Genomic DNA, 20,489 nt, shown 5'->3' on the forward strand with positions numbered 1-20,489 from the left:
CCCACCCCTCGCTGCCCCTTCTCTTCGCTTCCACTCCCCCTCCCCTCGGTCGTGGGCTTCATTCACGCTTCCAGGGCTCGGGGAGGGGGCGGAGGCCGGCGCGCCCAGCCGCCCGGAGTCCCGTGGGCCCCGCGCGCGCACCTGTTGTTGCAGGAGCCCGCGACCCTTGGTCCTGCTCTCGGCCGGCGGCGGCTGGAGCGGCCGCTGCACAGCCGGCCCGGCAGGTGGCCGCGGGCGGGGGCGGACAAGCGGCTGCGCGCGGGGGCCGCACCACCGCGGCGTGGGGACGCGATGGCGGCGGCGGAGCCCGCGAGCTCGGGCCAGCAGGCGCCGCAGGGGCAGGGCCAGGGCCAGCGGCCGCAGCCGCAGCCTTCCCAGGCGCAGCCTCCGCAGCAGCCACCGCCGCCTCAACTCGGGGGCGGCGGAGGCGGTAGCAGCAGGCACGAGAAGAGCCTGGGGCTGCTCACCACCAAGTTCGTGTCGCTGCTGCAGGAGGCCAAGGACGGCGTCCTGGATCTCAAAGCGGTGAGAGCGGGAGGCGGGGATGGGGGCGGACTTCGTTGCCCGCGGCCTCCGAAGAAGCCCACCCCCTTGAAGCGTGGGTCGGGCGGCGTGGTGTGGACGCGCCCCGCGGGGACCGGGCGACCCCAGAGCTAGGGCCATGTGGCCGGTGCCCAGGCCCAGGACTCCGGGATGGGGGAGGGACGAGGGACCAGGATGGCCCCGATCGGCCGCACAACCAATAGGGCCCGGCGCCGCGCTGGGCTCTCGACAAAGAGCCTAGGACCTGGAGCGAGCCCGCGTGGCTTCTGGCGCAGGAACCCGAGGGCGACCGAGGGTCCTTGCTGCTCCGCGTCCACCTGTGGCAGAGGTGCAGGGGGTACCCGGGTACTTTGCCTGCAGACACCTGGGGATCGATTTTGCTGTTGGGAATTGATGGTTTTAGTAGTCTATTCTAGTTGAGACGGTGTTCCCGTTGTTCGAAACAAAAAACCCGATTTTGCCACCTCTTCCGAATGAAAGGGGGGAAAAGTGAACTTTCCACACTCAGTCCCCGTTGAAATAATACCAGTAATAATAGTAAAAAAAACAAAAACAAAAACAAAAACCCGCTTCACTGCCCACTTCTTTTCATCATCCTGATGATTGGGAGGGGGTATTTGATTTTTTATTTAATTTGGTATCTGATACCGATTTCTAAAAGTGAAATTTGCCAACACACAGAAAGGATGTTTTAGAAACTTTGACACAAGGAGGTGAAAGCGCTCAGTAAACTGTTTCATGAGAACGTGTGCTTCGTCTTTTACTACAGTTTTTCAAACAACAACATGCATCAAAAGCTGTTCGGTTAAACAAAATGACTTAACCGTTTCAGGCAGGATTTGGAAGGATTCCACAGTGCTGAGGAACAGGAGAATGTGATTAATTGAATTAAAATTCAACCAGTGCACCAAGTTTAAGTAAGAACCAAAGCTTTAAAAACAAATAAAAATTAATAACGAGTCATTAATGGCTGCACACCCCTCCTAGGCATTTTCCCAGTATCCAAAATCTGATTTTACACTGTTGATTGGTCCCAGCACCCAGGGGAGTGCCAGTGGGACCACCTTACTTGGCTTTGAAAGTGTGACTAGGATCATTAAGGTTGTGCGTAGAGCAAGGGAAAGAGCATCTGGGCAGGAGACATTCTGTAATACTCCCTGGAGGTAGAGAGGAAGACTCCCAGGGACTTGAAGATTTCTGCTAGAGGCCCTCCCCTGAGTGTAGCTAGGGGGTGATGTTTATTTTTGAATGCCCTTTCCTTACCCCGAGCACAGTAGGTGATCATTAAGTGATTGTTGAATTAAATTATCTGAATTCGGATGACGTGTGCATTTTGCTTGTTGGCAAGTAGTTTCTACTATCTTCTTTTTTATTCCTGGAATTTCCCCCCTAACTCTGGAAATTCCTTGTTCTTTCTACAGCTTTTTCCTCCCTCGCTTCCTCCCTTTCTTCTCCCCGAAAGTGCTTTTTAGCATATATATATATATATATATATATATATATATATATATATATAGTATTTAGATTGTCAAGAACTAAAATGGATTCGGTTTAAAGAATTTCAAAGGAAGTCATGAAGTCATCAGAGAAAGCCAGAGATGTTACAAAATATGGCTTGCAAATTGCTATGCAAAATCTAGACATTGGGTTGTATCCTGAATTTACTGTGTAAATAACCTGTGGTTTCAGTAAAGGGCATCAGGGAAGTTTGGGGTTTTCTAGATACAGCTGAACTCTGGGCTTAACTTTGAGGGCTTCTTTCTCAACTCACCTGGGAATATGATGGACCTTCGCCTTACGTGCCTTTAAATTCTTTGGCTTCCTCCTGTTTCATTGAAAGTCACGTGTTCTCCAGAAGTCACAGAGAAAGTGAGTAGGAAGTGGAGTTTAATTTATGGGAGCAGCATTGTTTGATTCATCCTGGAACTTTCCTAAAAGTTTCAAAGGTTTCTGCAGTAACATTATGTCTCTTTATGTTAATGATTTTTTACTCCTAAAGAGCACTTTGAGTATCATTCTTTTTCACATGTCCATGAAAAATACACATATTTATTTACATATATTTTTCATTTACTTACATATATGTGTGAAATCTTATTTATATAAAAATCTTACAGTGAAATCTTTCCAACGATGTTTCTTATTGTGAACCATGACATCTACTACTGAAAAACAAGAACATATGCTATATCTTGCTTCATAATATACCTGAGGATGTAGCTTAATACATAAATTCTAATAAAGCTGTTTGAGTGTACCTTAACAGTCAGGAGGGATTAGAAACACCTTGAAAGTGGTTTGTGAAACTTATATCATATCTCCCACACCCACACTATATGGCCTTATTTACTAAAGTGGGTGTGGCTTATTTACATCTGTTTATTCCATTGAGATGACACATTATCCCTCATGCCTCTCAAGCTATCTGGTTTGCCAAATTATGCTGCTAATAACTAGCGTTTATTGAGAGTTTGTTCCAGGCTTTTTACATATATTAACTAATTTTATCCTCTTAACAACTTGGAAATTTGGGCCTAACATCCCTATTTCATGGATGAGAAAATTGATACATTAAGTAACTTGCCCAGTGTCACACAGTAGAAAGTGACAGAGTAAGATCTGAAAGTAGACCATTTTTCTGTTGCTTATGCTATACTGCCTTTTAGTATTCCTTGAAAAAACCAAAACCTTCTCTCATTTAAGTTTTTCATCTGTGTAGGAACATGGAATATTTCTTCTAAAGAAAAACACATGATTATTTTTATCCTTTTACCCATGGCAAAAGAGGGAGGTATCGAGCTCCTGCTTTAATTTTTTTTAAGGTTTTATTTATTTATTTATTTATTTATTTATTTATTTGAGAGAGAGAGCATGAGCACATGCACCCACGCAACACGGGAAGGAGCAGTGGGAGAGGGAGAGAGAGAATCCCAAGCAGACTCCATGCTAAACATGGACCGGACTTGGGGCTTGATCTCACGATCCTGAAATCATGACCTGAGCTGAAATCAAGAGTGAGAAGCCTAACCTACTGAGCCACCCAGGTGACCTGAGCTCCTCTTTTAAAAATGAGGATATTGATGGCAAATTCCACATTATTTCACAAATTAAACTAGGGTTCTACTTTTTCGGAAGAATTTAAAGAACTGTTAAGATAGTCACAACTATCTATATGTTGTTTTGGAAATTCCTATTAAATATAATTGCTAACTGAGTTTCTATATATTGTCATTTTGGTGCCACTTTGGATTTTAAAGCATGATTAAGATTGTATTATAATTGTTTCTGTTACAAATTGCCTGCATGATACCTAGGTTAAAATGATAAAATATTTATGATGTTCCTTATCTCATGGGTCCCTGACTCATACCCATTTATGATTAGCTAATTAATACATGCCCTGACTCATACCCATTTATGGTTAGCTAATTAATACATGCCCTGGAAGAAATAAATAATTTAATCTAAGGCCTTAGTATGTGACACAAAGCAAAGATTTGGTGTCACAGGATAAAGATAAGATTAGCCTAGGGAAAGATATATGAGTAGGACAGCCAGAACTTTAGGGCATGCTTAAAAATTCTCAGGACAGTTTCACTTTTGAGTGTATACCCCAAAGATTTTTTTTTTTTTAAGATTTTATTTATTTGACAGAGAGAGTCAGTGAGAGAGGGAACACAAGCAAGGGAAGTGTGAGAGAGAGAAGCAGGCTTCCCGCCAAGCAGGGAGCCTGATGCGGGGCTCGATCCCAGGACTCTGGGATCATGACCTGAGCTGAAGGCAGACACTTAACGGCTGAGCCACCCAGGCACCCCATACCCCAAAGATTTAGAAACAGGGTCTTAAACAGATAATCCTATACCCCATATTCATAGCATTATTCATAAAAGCCAAAAGATAGAAGCGATACAAGTGTCTGTCAACAGATGAATAAATAAACAAAATGTGATATGTACGTATAATGGAAGATTATTCAGCCTTAAAAAGGAAGGAAATTCTCACACATGCTACAACATAGATGAACCTTGAAGACATTATGCTAGTTACAAAAAGATAAATACTGTATGATTCCACTTACATGAAGTAACTAGAGTAGTCACGTTCATAGAGACAAAATAGAAGAGTGATTGCCAGGGGCTAGGGGGAAGGGAAGAATGGGAAGTTATTGTTTAATGGTTCAACACGTTGTGGGCTGAACTGAGTCCTCTCAAAATCCATATGTTGAAGCCCTAATCCTCTGTACCTGACAATGTGACTATATTTGGAGATAGGGCCTTTAAAGAGATGATGAAGTTAAAATTAAGTCATTGGGATAGGCACTAATCCAGTCAGACTGGTGTCCTTAGAAGAAGGGAAATTTGGACACACCAGGATTCATCCCCCCAGAGAAAAGCCCACGTGAGGACACAACGAAAGGGTGACCATCTGCCAGCCAAGGGGAGAGGCTTCTCAAGAAACCAAACTTGCCAACACCTTGACTTTGGACTTCTAGCCTCCAAAACTGTAAGAAAATAAATTTCTGTTGTTTAAGCCACCCAGTCTGTGGTCTTTTGTTATGGCAGTCCCAGCAAACTAATACTATGGATATAGAATTTGCCAGATGAGAAGAATTGTGCATGTCAGTGTGAATGTACTTAAAACTACTGAATTGTACACTTAAAAATGGTTAAGATGGTAAATTTTATGTCATGTGTATTTTACCAAAATTAAAGAAACATAAAACAACGCGAGATACTATGACATACCTGTTAGAATGGCAAGATAACACAAAACACAAGCAATACTGAAGGCTGGCGAGAATGTGGAACAACAGGGACTCTCCTTCATTACTGGTGGGAATGCAGAATGGTACAGCTGCCTTGGAAGACTGGCAGTTTTTAGAAAACTGAACATATTCTTACCATATGATTCAGCAGTCACACTACCTGGTCTTTACCCAGCTGAGTTGGAAACTTGTATCTACCCGCACATGAATGTGTATAGCAGCTTTATTTGTAATTGCCAAAACTTGGAAGCAACCAAGACGTCCTTTGGTAGGTGAATGGATAAATAAGCTAGCACATTATGACAATGGAATACTATTCCATGCTTTAAAAAAAAAGCTATCAAGCCAAGAAAAGACATGGAAGAACTTTAAATGTGTATTACTAAGTGAGAGAAGCTGATATGAGAAGACTACTTACTGTATTAATCCTGAGTATATAGCATCCTGGAAAAGGCACAACTATGGAGACAGTAAAAGATCTGTGGTTGCCAGAGTGAGAGGGCAGAGCACCGAGAATTTTTAGTGAAACTGTTGTGTATGACACTGTAATGGTGGACACATGTCATGACACATTTGTCAACACCCATAGAATATACAACGCCAAGAATGCACCCAATGTTAACTGTGGACTTGGAGTGATAATGACATGTCAGTGTAGGTTCTTCAGTTTTAACCAGCGCCCCACTCCCGTGAGGGATACTGATAGTGGGGGCGGCTATGCACGTGTGGCAGCAGGGGCATATGGGAACTCGGTACTTCCTGCTCGGTTTTGCTGTGAATCTAAGTCTGCTCTAAAAAATACAATTATTAAATATGCATAGAAAGCTGATCTGGACACATCTGTAATTGTTAAACATCAATACAAGATGCTTGGCTAGATGGGAAAAAAATTCTCAGGGGACTAGCTCTACGACACTAATAAAAGTTATTATTAATACTAGTACTAAATGACTGGCACTATGCCAGATGCTTTCCTCATATGAACTCACTCAATCCTTAAAAGTATAAAGGAGAGATTATCTCCCTTTTGCTGGTAGGAAAGTGAGGTGTACAGAGGTTAAGTGACAGTCACTATCCATAGTAGTTCAAGCCCCACACTGGGCATAGAGCTTACTTTTTTAAAAAAAGCTTTTGGGGCACCTGGCTGGCTCCGTCAGTGGAGCATGTGACTCTTGATCTCAGGGTTGTGAGTTTCAGCCCCACACTGGGTGCAGAGCTTACTGTAAAAAAATAGCCACAGTGAGTGACATGTAAGTCCAGGTGGTCTGATACCGGAGTTGATGCCCTGAACCACCATGCTAAGCATATATGAATGTTATTGAAAGTTTAAAGGGAACTATTAACAGACCAGAAACACACTTTGAAATGCTATCTCATTTTAAGGGGGGAAAATAACACAGCTTAAGTCTATGAAAAAGAACAAAAGATAACATTGGGAAAGCGTAACACACAAAATACATCAAATGAGTGATAATTGAAACCTGTTTCTATATTACATGTGAATGTATTCAATTCCTTTCTCTTTTTATTAAAGTTGGGTTTTTAAAAAATTATTACTATTTTTCTTTTGAGAGAGAGAGAGAGTGACAGTGGCTGAAGAGGAGGGGCAGAGGGAGAGGGAGAGAGAGAATCCCAAGCAGGCTGCATGCCCAGCACGGACCCCGACACAGGGCTTGATCTCAAGACCCTGAGACCATAACCTGAGCAGAAATCAGAGTCGGACACTTAACTGACTGAGCCATCTAGGTGCCCCTTGAATAAAGTTGTTTAGGTGAAAAAGAATTCAGGCGTCTATTGTTTATAAGAAACCTACCAACAGAGGTCTCAGAAAGTTTATGGTCTTACCAGGCAAAAAGAAAGAGAAAAGAAATTAGGAATGAAAGTAATAATTTTCAGATAAAGTCTACTTTAATATCAAGAGTACTAAATGGCATAAAGTGGTGTTTTTGAGAATAATATCACAATCCAAGGATGAATTATTAAAGTCAAGCACTTGTTAGCTGCTAAAGGAATGAAATGCTTGAATAGGGTTGCCTATTGATATGGATCACATTATGTTGGTGTGTGAATTGTACTATGCTGTTTCTTTAATATAGGAAATATTTTTTTATAAATATATTGTTTTTTCAGGTTTTGCCAGTTAAAACTGAATTTTCCCAATTATTCTCTCTTTATATATTAACCTTAATATGTTTGTGGAAGGGAGGATTTTTTTTCTTAATCACTGTTTTAAACTTACAGTATAATTATTGAGGTAACAGACAAATAGTAGAAAGCTCAGAAATAGGTTAAAATAAAAGCTACCCAGTATGCCATCACCCAAAGAGAACTACTGTCTTCGGTTTTCGATCTTTCTTCAATTTGTTACATTTTTTTTATAGCCGAGGTCAAACTTTTATCTTTCCAAATTATAAACATAATGTGTGATGGCCTCACAAGTTACATCCATCACAGTAGTCAGAATTAACCTTTCTTATAGATAGGTATATAGTTGTTTCTAGGTCTTTTTCCCATCTCATTCAACAAATAGGCGTTAACCAATGTGTGCCTCAGCCCCTTCCTTTAGCAGATTGCAGCTTCCAGTTGTAGAGAAAAGTCAGGGAACGGAAGCACCTACTGGGTATCGAAGCACCTACTGTGTGTGCCCTGGGGATTGGTGATGTGAGAGCCATCAAAGCAGGGAACAGGTGGGAGCTGAGCTGGGCCCTAAGGGACTCAGCAAGTCTGATGACATTGATACACGTAAGAATTGTAGAATTCAGGGTCTTGTTGCTCCTCTACTTAGAACAACATCCAAACACCTACAAGACTTCCTCCTCTGGCCCTCCCTCCTCTGATGAGGTCCAGGCCTGAGCGGGGAGCCCTACATGGGGCTCCATCCCAGGACCCCGGGATTAAGACGGGAACCAAAGGCAGGCGTGTAACGCACTGAGCCACGCAGGCGCCCTGCCTCAAGGCTTTTCCGTGTTGAATTGCTGTCTTGTCCAGTGGCCTCAGCTTTGTCTGCTTTGTGAGTTTTTGTCCATTCTATAGTTTCTCTCTTGTCCCTTGATTGCTCCGAGGTGCCTCCCCACTATCCCAGATGGTACTTCCATTTCTCCCGTGGACATTGAACTTAAATAGCCCAACTGTTAGGAATCATATAAAAGAAGGAGTGAGTAGGATCCAAATTGGATGAATGTTTTGAGTAGTGAAATATACATTTTTATATCTATTTTTGCTCTTCAGAAGCCTTTTTTCCTACTTCATTGAGCTTGACTACCTTCTAAAGTGTTAAAGTGAGTAAGTTAGTGAGATAGGTAGGGGTGTTCTATTTTGTTCCATGATACACCTTCCAAGAACAAAATTTTCTTAGTACTTTAGGGGAGAAATTGAATCAATAATAGTGATAATAGCTAACACAACTGTAATGATTACCATGTGCCAGGCACTCTTCTAAGTGTTTTCAGATATACTCATTTAATCATCACATAACAGCATCTTAACAGTCATACAGGGGCGCCTGGGTGGCGCAGTCATTAAGCGTCTGCCTTCAGCTCAGGGCGTGATCCGGGAGTCCTGGGATCAGGCCCCACGTCAGGCTCCTCTGCTGGGAGCCTGCTTCTTCCTCTCCCACTCCCACTCCCCTGCTGTGTTCCCTCTCTCACTGGCTGTCTCTCTCTGTCAAATAAATAAATAAAATCTTAAAAAAAAAAAAAAAACAGTCATACAGATCGGGAAATGGAGGCACAGAGAGGCTAAGTAACTTGCCCAGGGTCATAAAGTTAGTAAGCAGGCCTACCCCAGAGCCCGTGCCTCTCACTAATGAGCCAGCCAGCAGCAGGGTGATGCAAAATGTGCCGAGGCAAATCCAAGTGATAGGATGGCAGATGCCCCTTAATTTTGCTCTTGTTTTAAAAAGCTAGTACTTATGAGAAGAGAATTCCCAAAGCAGTTGAAGACTTAGACAAAGTAATCTAGAGTTTGCAATTTATAGATTTCAGGTTCAGCAGGCTTTTCCGACTTAAATAGGTACTTTATCAAATATCTTCTTTTGGGGCGCCTGGGTGGCACAGCGGTTAAGCGTCTGTCTTCGGCTCAGGGCGTGATCCCGGCGTTATGGGATCGAGCCCCACGTCAGGCTCCTCCGCTATGAGCCTGCTTCTTCCTCTCCCACTCCCCCTGCCTGTGTTCCCTCTCTCACTGGCTGTCTCTCTCTGTCAAATAAATAAATAAAATCTTAAAAAAAAAAAAAAAAACAGTCATACAGATCGGGAAATGGAGGCACAGAGAGGCTAAGTAACTTGCCCAGGGTCATAAAGTTAGTAAGCAGGCCTACCCCAGAGCCCGTGCCTCTCACTAATGAGCCAGCCAGCAGCAGGGTGATGCAAAATGTGCCGAGGCAAATCCAAGTGATAGGATGGCAGATGCCCCTTAATTTTGCTCTTGTTTTAAAAAGCTAGTACTTATGAGAAGAGAATTCCCAAAGCAGTTGAAGACTTAGACAAAGTAATCTAGAGTTTGCAATTTATAGATTTCAGGTTCAGCAGGCTTTTCCGACTTAAATAGGTACTTTATCAAATATCTTCTTTTGGGGCGCCTGGGTGGCACAGCGGTTAAGCGTCTGTCTTCGGCTCAGGGCGTGATCCCGGCGTTATGGGATCGAGCCCCACGTCAGGCTCCTCCGCTATGAGCCTGCTTCTTCCTCTCCCACTCCCCCTGCTTGTGTTCCCTCTCTCACTGGCTGTCTCTGTCTCTGTTGAATAAATAAATAAAATCTTTAAAAAATATATATATCTTCTTTTTTCTTCTGAGTAATCTTTGGTGACTTGAGTAAAACAGTACAACAAGTTTCTTTATATAAGCATATGAAGGGATTATTAAAAGGTTCAAGCTTCAAGTTATAAAATAAATGACAGAGGAATACGAAGTATAACGGGAATATAGTTAATAATATGTAACAACTTTGTGTGGTGCCAGGTGGTAGCTAGGTTTAACATGGTGATCACAACATGTATCAGTGTTGAATCACTAAGTTGTACACTTGAAACTAATAGGTTATTGTATGTCAACTATACTGCAATAAACACAGATTAAACATAAAAATGAGAACAACTTTAAAGTTTACGCATTTCAAAAATATTGCTACATATATATGAATATCATATTTAGGAATGACAGTTTGGGGTAGCAAAGGCCCTGGAGGTTTTCGTAGGAGGAATTTCTTTGGGGCAGGAAACTGAGTAGGAATCAAAATACTGTGTGCTTCGTGCTGCTTTTTGAGGGAGGCCTTTGTATCCGTAAAGTTATTGCTTTATTTTTGGTATTTAATTTCCTTATTGATTTAACGTCCCCTGTAGACCCATTGAAAGCACATAGCAGCCTCTTCCAGGAACTTTCCTTTTTGCCTCCACCTTAAGTAATCTCTCTTTTTTTCAACCTCTTATAACACTTTACCGTACGGGACTGTTTCCATTTTTATACCTCATTCTCTAACACAAGGTGTTACCCACAGCCTTAGATATTATACAATTCTTTTGTTACAAGTACCAGTGGTGCTTAAATTGCTTATTCAGTGCAATTTTTTTAGCTTGGGAATTTTGACTTATTTAAAATCTTGAAGTTACAGGGCCCATTTGAAAATGTTTTGCCACAAACTTATTTCATGAATATATAATTAATGTCAAATTCCATTTGATTATCCATTAGCTTTATGAGTCTGTATCTTATTAAATGAGGAGAATGGTACCTACTTTACAAAATGGTGTGAGCATTATATTAGGTAATATTCTTTGGAAGATCCTATTACACAGTTTTCCCATTACTGGCTTATAAATGGTCCTTAACTGTGATTTGAAATCAGACATTCTATAAGTTAATTATCTTTAACAGTATTTGAAATTAGCTAATAATCCAAACCTTATCATAAGATAGAGCGATGGAAAATACCATATGGCACAGGAGAAAGTGAGTTCCCTCAGTTTTTAAAAAATTTTAAAAATATTTTATGGGCACTCTGGGAGCGTCACTTGGGTTCTTTGCACCTTATTGTCAGCATCCTATCATCTGTGCACATGGGTATATAGCTAATTGACTTTAGATAGTGTTTCCATGGCACATTTTTTACTTTTGGATCCTGGCCCCGCTTACTGTAGTGTTAGCTTCCGAAGCACAGTAGCGGAAACATTTGAGTACACATGTGTTGACGCTTATGGTCCTGGAAGAAAAAGTACCTGCTTTGCAGATGGAGAACCTGAAAGACGGGATGTTTCCCACAGTTATTGTTTGTATGTTAGCGCGTTTGAATGCAACATCATGCTCCATCAGAACATTGTTGAACAAGTGAGCTGCAGCTAATCTTAACTCAAATAAACCTACCACATAATCTCTCTCCCTCCCCCGGAGCTGACATTGGGTCTTAGTGGACTCATTTGTTAAAGTGAAGGGGTGGGGCCAGGAAATTCTTAAAGCCCTTTTTAGCACTTGCATGCGATCTCTCAGTTCTCCTGATTTATCTTACCCACCTCTAAAAAGCATCATAAGCTTTAATTTTGTTCCACATATAGATACCGCTCTGTTTGCAACTGGTGACATATTTTTAGAAAAGGATTTAATATTCGGAGGGGAGATGTATTTCTTTCAGAGGGTTGTTTATTCCCCCCCCCCCCCCAGACTGAGTTGGTTTGGTACAAATAGATGTTTCCTTTGTGTTTTATAGGTCAAATCTATAATAGCAAATGTAACCTCTGAAGCAAATTTGTTGCATGCACATGTGCGTTTATTCAATAGCCATGTGGCAACATGGGTTGAGGAAGTATCCATTTTGCTCTCTGCCTGCCCCTTGTCAGTACCCAGGCTGTTCTCCAGGGCTGGAGAAAAGTGCACACCGATGCTCATGGGTCTCAGTTTAAATTCATAGCGACTAACTTCAAGAGGACTGAGATTGGGTCCAGCATTGCTTCTACAGTACTCTCTAACTCTCCTAGATGAATATTTCATCTTTCTTCTAAACCATTAACCATCCCCTCCCCTCTTCACCCCCCACTCCGCCCCCGCCACCAACCTCCACTTACAAGAGAATAGAAAGCAACGAGAAGGAAATGTCTAAACTCTCCCCCTACCTTGTCTGTTTTCGTACCTACATTTGCACCGGGCACTAGGCTGGAATGCAGTTATTAATATGCCCTGTTCTTATTATCTAAGGCTAATCCTTAGCCCCTCTGATTCACATTCTCCCTTGCCTACCTACAGCAGTCCCTTCTCCCGCATGGTTAATTATCCTTCTTCCCCCGTTACTAGATGGTTCTTATCAGCATAACTTACATGTTGAATTAGCTCCCGTCTTTAAAAGAAAAGAGAAAGGAAGGGGGGAAAAACATCCTGGAGGGACCCCACAATCCCCTACAGCTACTGGCCCATTCTTCTTCTGTTCATCTTTGCATCAGAATTCTTCAAAAGAATTGTCTGCTGTAGCTTTCCTTCCACACTTTGTTGGAATCTCTCCATTAAGGCTTAAGGCTTTGACTCCATTACTCCACCAAGACAGTTTGGACCAAGGTCACCAGTGACTTGCCAAAGTCAAATCCATGATCAGGTCTCACTGCTCATCTGACTTACCCTGACAGTGGTACTTGACCGGTTCACTCTTTCTTACACTCTTCCCTTGGCTTCCAAGACTCCACTTTCTATTTCTCTTACTTCAGTGTCAAGTTGCTCATGTCCCAGATCTTTACCAGTGGAGTACCCTGGGGTCAACCCTTAGACATTTTCTCTTTCTATTCTTATCTCCTTAGGTGAATCCAATGCATTCCATCCTGTGACCTAAAATGTCTATTTACTTGTGACTACTGAAATTGTATCTCTAGCTTGGACTTCCCTGCTAACCCGCACACTCTCATGTCCGGTGGTCTTCTGAGCTTCTCCCCTTGGAGGTCAGATTATCCAAAGCCAAGTTCCTGATATCTAGTGCCTCGAACCTGTTCTTCTGCAGTCTTCCTCATCTCCAGTTGCTCATGTCAAAAACTTGCGCAGTTACCTTGACTCTGCTCTCTGGATCTACTGCTTACTACACCTTCAGAATGTATCCCAAATCTCACCATTTCTCACAACGTCCACATCTACTCCTTCATCCAAGCCACTGCCATCTCTCAAATGGATTGTTGCCATTTTCTTTCTCACTAGCCTCTTTCTTCCTACCCAGAACAGCCAGAGAGAACCTTTTAAAACATGGCATCAAATCACCATGTGCTTGAAGCCTTCCAGTGGCTTTCCATTTTGCTGGGAGTAAGAACTGAAGTCTTCACAATGGCCTGCCAGACCCCAGTGACCTGGCCCCTTGCTATCCAGTGTTATCCTCTTTATCTCTACCTCTCGCTCCCTCCCCCACTCCTCCTGTCTCCCTCCTCTCCTCCCCTCCCCCCTTTCTCTCATTGTTCTCCCTCTCACTCACTGTTCTGGTCACACTGGCTCCCTGTCTTTCCTGGAAGAAAGTAAGCATATTCCCACCTCAGAGCCTGTGCACTTGCTGCTTCCTGTCAGATGTTCTCCAGGGTCACTTCTCCATTCAATTCAAATGCCACCTTATTCAGGGAGCGTTAAAATTCTATGAAGTATAGCCCCTACACGCATTCCTCCTAACATAATGATTTGCATATTATTAACTCCTTCCCCCTCTTTGAGGGCAGGGACTTTGTTCTGTTACTACTCTACCCGTATGACACAGAACAAGCCTGGCACGTCATAGATGCTAAACGAATGAATGAGGCTGCTGCTGGTGGTGATTCACTGTATAATTCTATTGAGTATGATGTCTTGAATTACTTCATAAAACTTTAAGAATTCACACAGCTTTTCGAAACACTGTATAAAATGGGATAGGTCCGTATACACACAAACTCTAAATCTCATCCATGATCCACTCCTTCAACCTGTATTTGTTGATGAAGCTATTACTTTCCAGCATTGAAGTATTCATTATGCAGCAGACATTGTGCTAAGATTATCTGGTTTAATCCCCACAATGCAGATATATTATTACTCCATTTTACAAAAAAGGAAATGAGGCTTCATGAGTCTGAGACCAGCTGAAGATAGGAAGTGGCGGTGCTGGGATTGGATCTCTGTGTGCTGGAACTCCAGAACCTAATGTCCAAAGAATGATGGGGCCGCTGAAAGAAAAACCTCCTGGAGAGCCTTTTTAAGTGATAACGTTCTGTACGTGCTGGTCATTTATGTGTTTATATACTTAAATAGGAAAGCATTTAAGAAATAATGTTTAGTTTTGGAAATAAAGGACTGAAATTTGTAATGTTAAACAGTAATAAATTATGAATAGATTATAAACTTTAAAACATTTTGATCTAAAAGTGAGCTCTGATGGCTCTTTGCCTGATGACCTTGGATAGCTCTTGCAGTCTGGTTCATACAAACATGTCCTAATACCCTATCGGCGAGCTCTTGCTATGGTTGTGAAGGCTTTTGTGAGTACATGGATACGGATAATTAGAACGGGCTTGAAGTGCTCTGGGTTACTTCTCAAGAAGGCCTCTTCGGAGGGAAGGGAGAGATGAATCCTCAACTTCAGATTTTTACAGTTAACTTTGCAGGAGGAGAAAAACTGCCTCAAACTCAAGCAACTTTATGAAGGTCGATAAAACAGGAAGGAAATTGCTAAGTACAAGGGAAGAGGAGATCAATGAAACCATGCCTAGTCCTGCCTAGTCCTACTTTTAATTTTCTGGTTCTCTAGAAGAGATGGAACCAAACTAGTCAGAGCTGGGGACTCAGAGCCTCAGTTTCTGCTTCTTCATTCTTTCTGCCACATCTTACTTATTCTCCTGGTCCACTGATTGAGGCATGAATCCCCTTCCTGAAGACCTGAATGATTAATTGAACTGTGGTAACCTGGTATTTTGGTAGCACAGTAAATGGATTGATAAAATCGACATTAAATGCCTGTGAACTTGGTCACACTTGCTCCTGTAGAGAGAAGGTCCAGATTGCAAATAATATGCTGCCCTGGATTGTGTGTGTGTGTGTGTGTGTGTGTGTGTGTGTGTGTGTGTGGCCTGTGTTTTTAAAGAATCAAGAAAGTAGTGATGCCTTGAGAGAGCTGGTAAGCAATTATATGAAACTAAATTCTGTTCATTAATTTGGATAATGTGCTGAATTTTGTCAGTAAGGACATAAATGTGTTTTTTCATTGCTACCATGACTCTTATCACTCTTAGTCTCAATGTGACTCCACATTCAAGATAGGTTATTGTCTAATGCACCCTGAAAAAGAACTGTAGGATAACCTCTTTTTTAGGGTTCTGTCTATCCCATTGGGGAATATAGCTCATAAATGTGAGTGGGAACCAATTAGAGAAACAGTGTAGCATTCCTGCATTTATTCATAACATGGTAGCATGAAATATTTTTGTTGACCTTACTTTTGTTGAGTCAAACTACCAAGCTTTTGTATTATATTTGCTGGTACCCCAACTTTGTGCTGTAGATTTTAATTTCTTGTTGAATTTATACTTTATGTTGGGATGGCATGATTCACTCCTCCATTTTCATTGTGAGTTTAAAAAATGTAGATAGTATATTTCGGTAGTACAAGTGTATGTATAATCTAGAATTTCCCCCAAGTCTCTAGACTTAATTATTAACGGGTTGCTGAGATATAATTTTTCAAAGTTTCAAAAAACAATTAAGGCTGTTTTTAGACAAAACTGTTTATGAACAGAGAAATAAAATAGGAAGTGACATGGGTAGACAATTAGTACTCCTCCTTGGGATTAGTCCATAAGGTGACATGAAGTATTCTTATTGTGTTCTTTTATTTCTGTGGGCTTTGTGTCATGACCCTTCATGTATTTTTTCCCCACTCTAACATCTGCTGGCTTTTAAATGGAATAATTTCTTTGGTATTTGCAATGTTTGAGAGCTGCTTTGAACATACCCACCTATTGTTCCCAAGCAACTGACCAGCTCAAATTTGGGATTGGGCTGTCATGCTGTGAACTTAATAATCAACCCTTTTTGGCTTTAAAATATGAATTGTCCTTTATTTCATTGTCCTTTGCCTCCCCCTCTCCCCTTTTTAAAAACAGGCTGCAGATACTTTGGCTGTGAGACAAAAAAGAAGAATTTACGATATCACCAATGTCTTGGAGGGAATTGACCTGATTGAAAAAAAGTCAAAAAATAGCATACAATGGAAGTAAGTTACAAACCAGTGCCCTACTCTAAAACCTTTATTTTTCTTCCTAATGCTCTGTAAAATCTGACTTTTCTACTGTTTAGCTCTCCTAAATCCTCTCTCTTGGCCCTTTAGTCTCACCAGGCCCCTTGTCTTTCCCTGGACACCGCTCTGGGCCTCTGTATATGTCACTCCTGTGTTGGCATGCTCCCTTACTCTGTCCACTGCTTGATTTACACTCGGAAAATTCACATCTCCCTTTCTCCCTCAAGTCACTTGTTCGGCACACGCTGCATACTGCGTTGTATTATTAATCCCTTTAACCGCCCAACTAACGTAAACTCCTGAAGAATAGGAACTGTGTCCTGTATACAGAATATGTACCTTACATATGGTAGTTGATTGCAGTGCATATTGTCATTTGTTAACTGGTGTATGGTTTTATGTTTGAATGTAAAAAATGCTTTCTGTTCTGCAAATTTGTCCCCATCTTTGGCCTTAATATTTTGTTTTGTTTTGTTTTGTTTTGAAGCCAGAATCTCACCAAAGTTTTAAAAGCTTGTAATTTATTTTACCAGCATCTTAGTCTATGTCATGACACTTCCAGGTGTGACTGTTCAGCTTTGACATCTTTTTGGCCCCAGTCACTAGCCTGGCCTTTCAGATGACAAACACCATTCTAGAACATACTGAGAACTCTTTTTGGACTTGATAAAAATTTTCATTTTCTGGATGGCAAAAGCATTGAGAATTTTTATAATTTGATTGTTCTTGCCAGTAAATTTTCTAAGCAAATATATTCAGGGATATGTTTACATTTTCTAAGGATTTTAATGCTTGATTTTTAGAAGATTATAAAGATTTTTGTCTAGAATAAATTACTAAGTGAGTTTTTATTACTATAAAAATTAAGCGATGTTAACCTGGGCTTGATACGGGAAATATTAATTCTCATATGTTTTTAAGAGGCGTAGGTGCTGGCTGTAATACTAAAGAAGTCATAGATAGATTAAGATATCTTAAAGCTGAAATTGAAGATCTAGAACTGAAGGAAAGAGAACTCGATCAGCAGAAGTTGTGGCTACAGCAAAGCATCAAAAATGTGATGGACGACTCCATTAATAATAGATATCCTTTTAAATAAGTTACGCATATAGCCATAGAATTTGTATTTATACATTTTCCAGTCTGAAGATCAGTTACTTTATTCTAGTGTTTTAAAAAGTTTTATAAGTGAATATAATATTTTAATTTTACAATATCATTCTAATAATTTATACTAATATTTGAAAAGTTTTTACCTCTTAAGCTACTAATACATCTATTAACATTATCCTGTGTTGCATTGAGAAAAAAAATTCATCTACTTTCAGTCTACCATTGATAGGACGTGATATGCTAGCCTAAAGTGTGCTTAGGGGGTCGCTGAATATTAAAGTCATTGTTAAATGCATAGGTATATTTAAATAATTATGGTCGTTCTGAAGTGGTAAAAATTCAGTAACTCTCCAAGTTTTGAAAAATTAATTTTGGCTTGAAAATAAAATATCATGGGCCTGCAGTCAATCCAGGATACTTTCTGCCTAATATTAACTCAAAGATAGTACCTACTTGAGGTTGGGGACCAAGGCTGATGTATTTATCATATTATGTGGGAGAAAAAAATTAGTGATATACTTCATGTGTTTCTTAAAAATCACTGTTCTCGTAAATACCACTGATTCTCTCGATTTGCAAACTTGCCTGTATTCTTATGGAACCTTTTAATGGCATTTATCTTTCTACCACCTCTCATGAATTTTTGACCAATGTATAGAATTAATTTTTTATGTTGTTTTGTAATTTGTTAAATAAGTCCATGATCTCATGTGCTTTTTTCTTTCTACGGATCAAAGCTCCTTAACAGTGTGATAACAATGGGGTTTTCAAGCTGTGCCTTATGGAGCCCCAAGATACAAAAACCATTGAACTAGTTGACCTTGGACTTTGCTGCACTGCTTTCCAAGATTCTGGCCATTCCCAGTTCCCTATACCATGACCCAGGAATGTTCTCAATTTGCAGGCCTATCTGGTCACTCTCCACTCCTAGCATCATTTTCCCACTGATATCTTCCCATCTAGAAGCCCTGTCTCCGTGAGCAATATGCACTGTTCTTCATCTCTCTCTCAAAGGTCCTCAGATGTCACAGAAAAATCAAAAGTGTCTTCTTCTCAGAGCAAAGGATGGGCACTCCTCTTATGGGCCTTTGTCTTTGCCTTTCCGGCGTAAAGACTTTTTTTTTTTTTTAATCTTACCATGTGTGGCAGTACCTTCATGCACTTGGGCATCTTGTTTTGGCCTGCAGATTTATCTTAATTTAAATGCCTAGACCTTGGTATACATGTTGTTCCTTAATTCTTATGACAGTACATTTTCCTATGTAACTCATGAAGACATCTGTAATTGCTTTAATGGTAAGTACTGTTAGCCAGTTTGTTCTAACATTCTTCCTCTGATGACCTATTTAGCGTAGAGTGATTCAACATTCCCCAGGCACTCACCCCAAGTCATTATTTTCAGGGACTGTGGACATTTTGTGTCACTCTACGGTGCTCTGTAGTTATAGGCTGCTTTTGTTTCCGTTCTCATGGCAATAACTGCTTTTCAGTTTTCACTTCATTGACTGCATTGGTAGGTGTAAACTGTATGTGGGAGGGGTAGCTAAGTCGGAGAGAGATTAAACAACAGTCTCAAAGTCACAGAATTGTAGTGTCAGTGACCAAATCTGAACAAAACATGGTTCTCACTGGCACTGTTTATGAAACTGTATGCAGCAAGTGTGCTGGTCAGAAATGAACTCAAAGAAAGCATGAGGGCAGAGTTAGGTGAATCCATTTTACAACCAGGACAACTATTCCTAATCCTATTCCATCCCCTGCCTCCATGCTTTCGCCTTGAAAGCGTAATACAGTGTATTAGTAACTATAGCAGGAGGGGGGCTGTATTCCCATAATCGTTACACAAGTAAAATGAAATTTTGCATACATATTTATATTTAGTTATGCATGGCTTGTTAAACGGACAGTCTTGTGTATCATGCACATGAAAAAAGATCGGCCAAGCACCTTGCCAAGTGAAATCCTATTTTCCGAGACTATGTTGACAATATGTGTGGACTTACTGCTTTACTCTGCCACCATATGTCTTAAGCTTTCTTTTCTTCTTTGTAAGATTTTACTTATTCATTTGAGAGAGCGAGAGAGAGAGAGAGAGAGCACCAGAGCATGAGCAGGGGGAGGGGCAGAGGGAGAGGGAGAAGCAGGCTCCCCACAGAGCAGGTAGCCCCATGCGGGGGATCGATCCCAGCACTCTGGGATCATGACTTGAGCCGAAGGCAGATGCTTCACTGACTGAGCCACCCAGGCACTCCTGTCCTGAGCTTTCTAAGAAAGTTTGGGGAAAGTATTTTTAATCTTCAACTCAAACAGAGTCAGCTGTAGAATTTAGCCTTAAAATTAAGTTCGCTTAAGCTCAAGATCTCACGGTGTCATACCTAATCTTTAGTATCCCTAGTCACTTAGGTAATTTAAAAATCTCAAGAAAACAATGTTATTTGAAGCTAAAGGTTTCAAGAATTTCAGACTTTATATAAGACTGAATGAAAGCAAAATTAACTTGAGCTGAATTTGTTAATGAGAATAATAGAGCTAACACTGAGTATATACCCTCTTCTAAGATCTACTGTTACATGTATTGCCTCATCTAATCCTCAAAACAAGCCTACGCAGTAAGTTATATATCCCCTATTTTGCAGAATTAGGAACCAAAGCCCAAGGTCACCTACCCTGGGATTCAAACCCAAGCATTCTGACTCCAGAGCCCATACTCTCGCCACTGTATTCCAAGATCAGTAGTATTTTCTAAAATTTAAAAATATTTTTTTCACCAGGTGATACACTTTTGGCCATTCAAGCACCTTCTGGTACACAGCTGGAGGTACCTATTCCAGAAATGGTATGTAGGATAACTTTTCT

General features: G+C 41.0%; 1 protein-coding gene across 2 annotated transcripts in view; it reads left to right on the top strand.

The window, feature by feature from the left end:
* The window catches only part of E2F5 (E2F transcription factor 5), a 24,797-nt gene continuing 4,308 nt past the window's right edge, over positions 1-20,489 (top strand). The window contains exons 1-5 of one of the 2 annotated variants that reach the window (XM_026495815.4): positions 1-525; positions 16,387-16,496; positions 17,442-17,603; positions 18,886-18,929; positions 20,405-20,469. In XM_026495815.4, coding sequence (XP_026351600.1) covers positions 292-525; positions 16,387-16,496; positions 17,442-17,603; positions 18,886-18,929; positions 20,405-20,469 — 615 coding nt within the window. In that variant the 5' untranslated portion in view covers positions 1-291. The remainder of the gene's footprint in view (positions 526-16,386; positions 16,497-17,441; positions 17,604-18,885; positions 18,930-20,404; positions 20,470-20,489) is intronic. The other variant, XM_026495814.4, reaches the window with a different exon arrangement.

This window comes from Ursus arctos, unplaced genomic scaffold (assembly GCF_023065955.2).
Source record: "Ursus arctos isolate Adak ecotype North America unplaced genomic scaffold, UrsArc2.0 scaffold_6, whole genome shotgun sequence".
NCBI lineage: Eukaryota > Metazoa > Chordata > Mammalia > Carnivora > Ursidae > Ursus > Ursus arctos.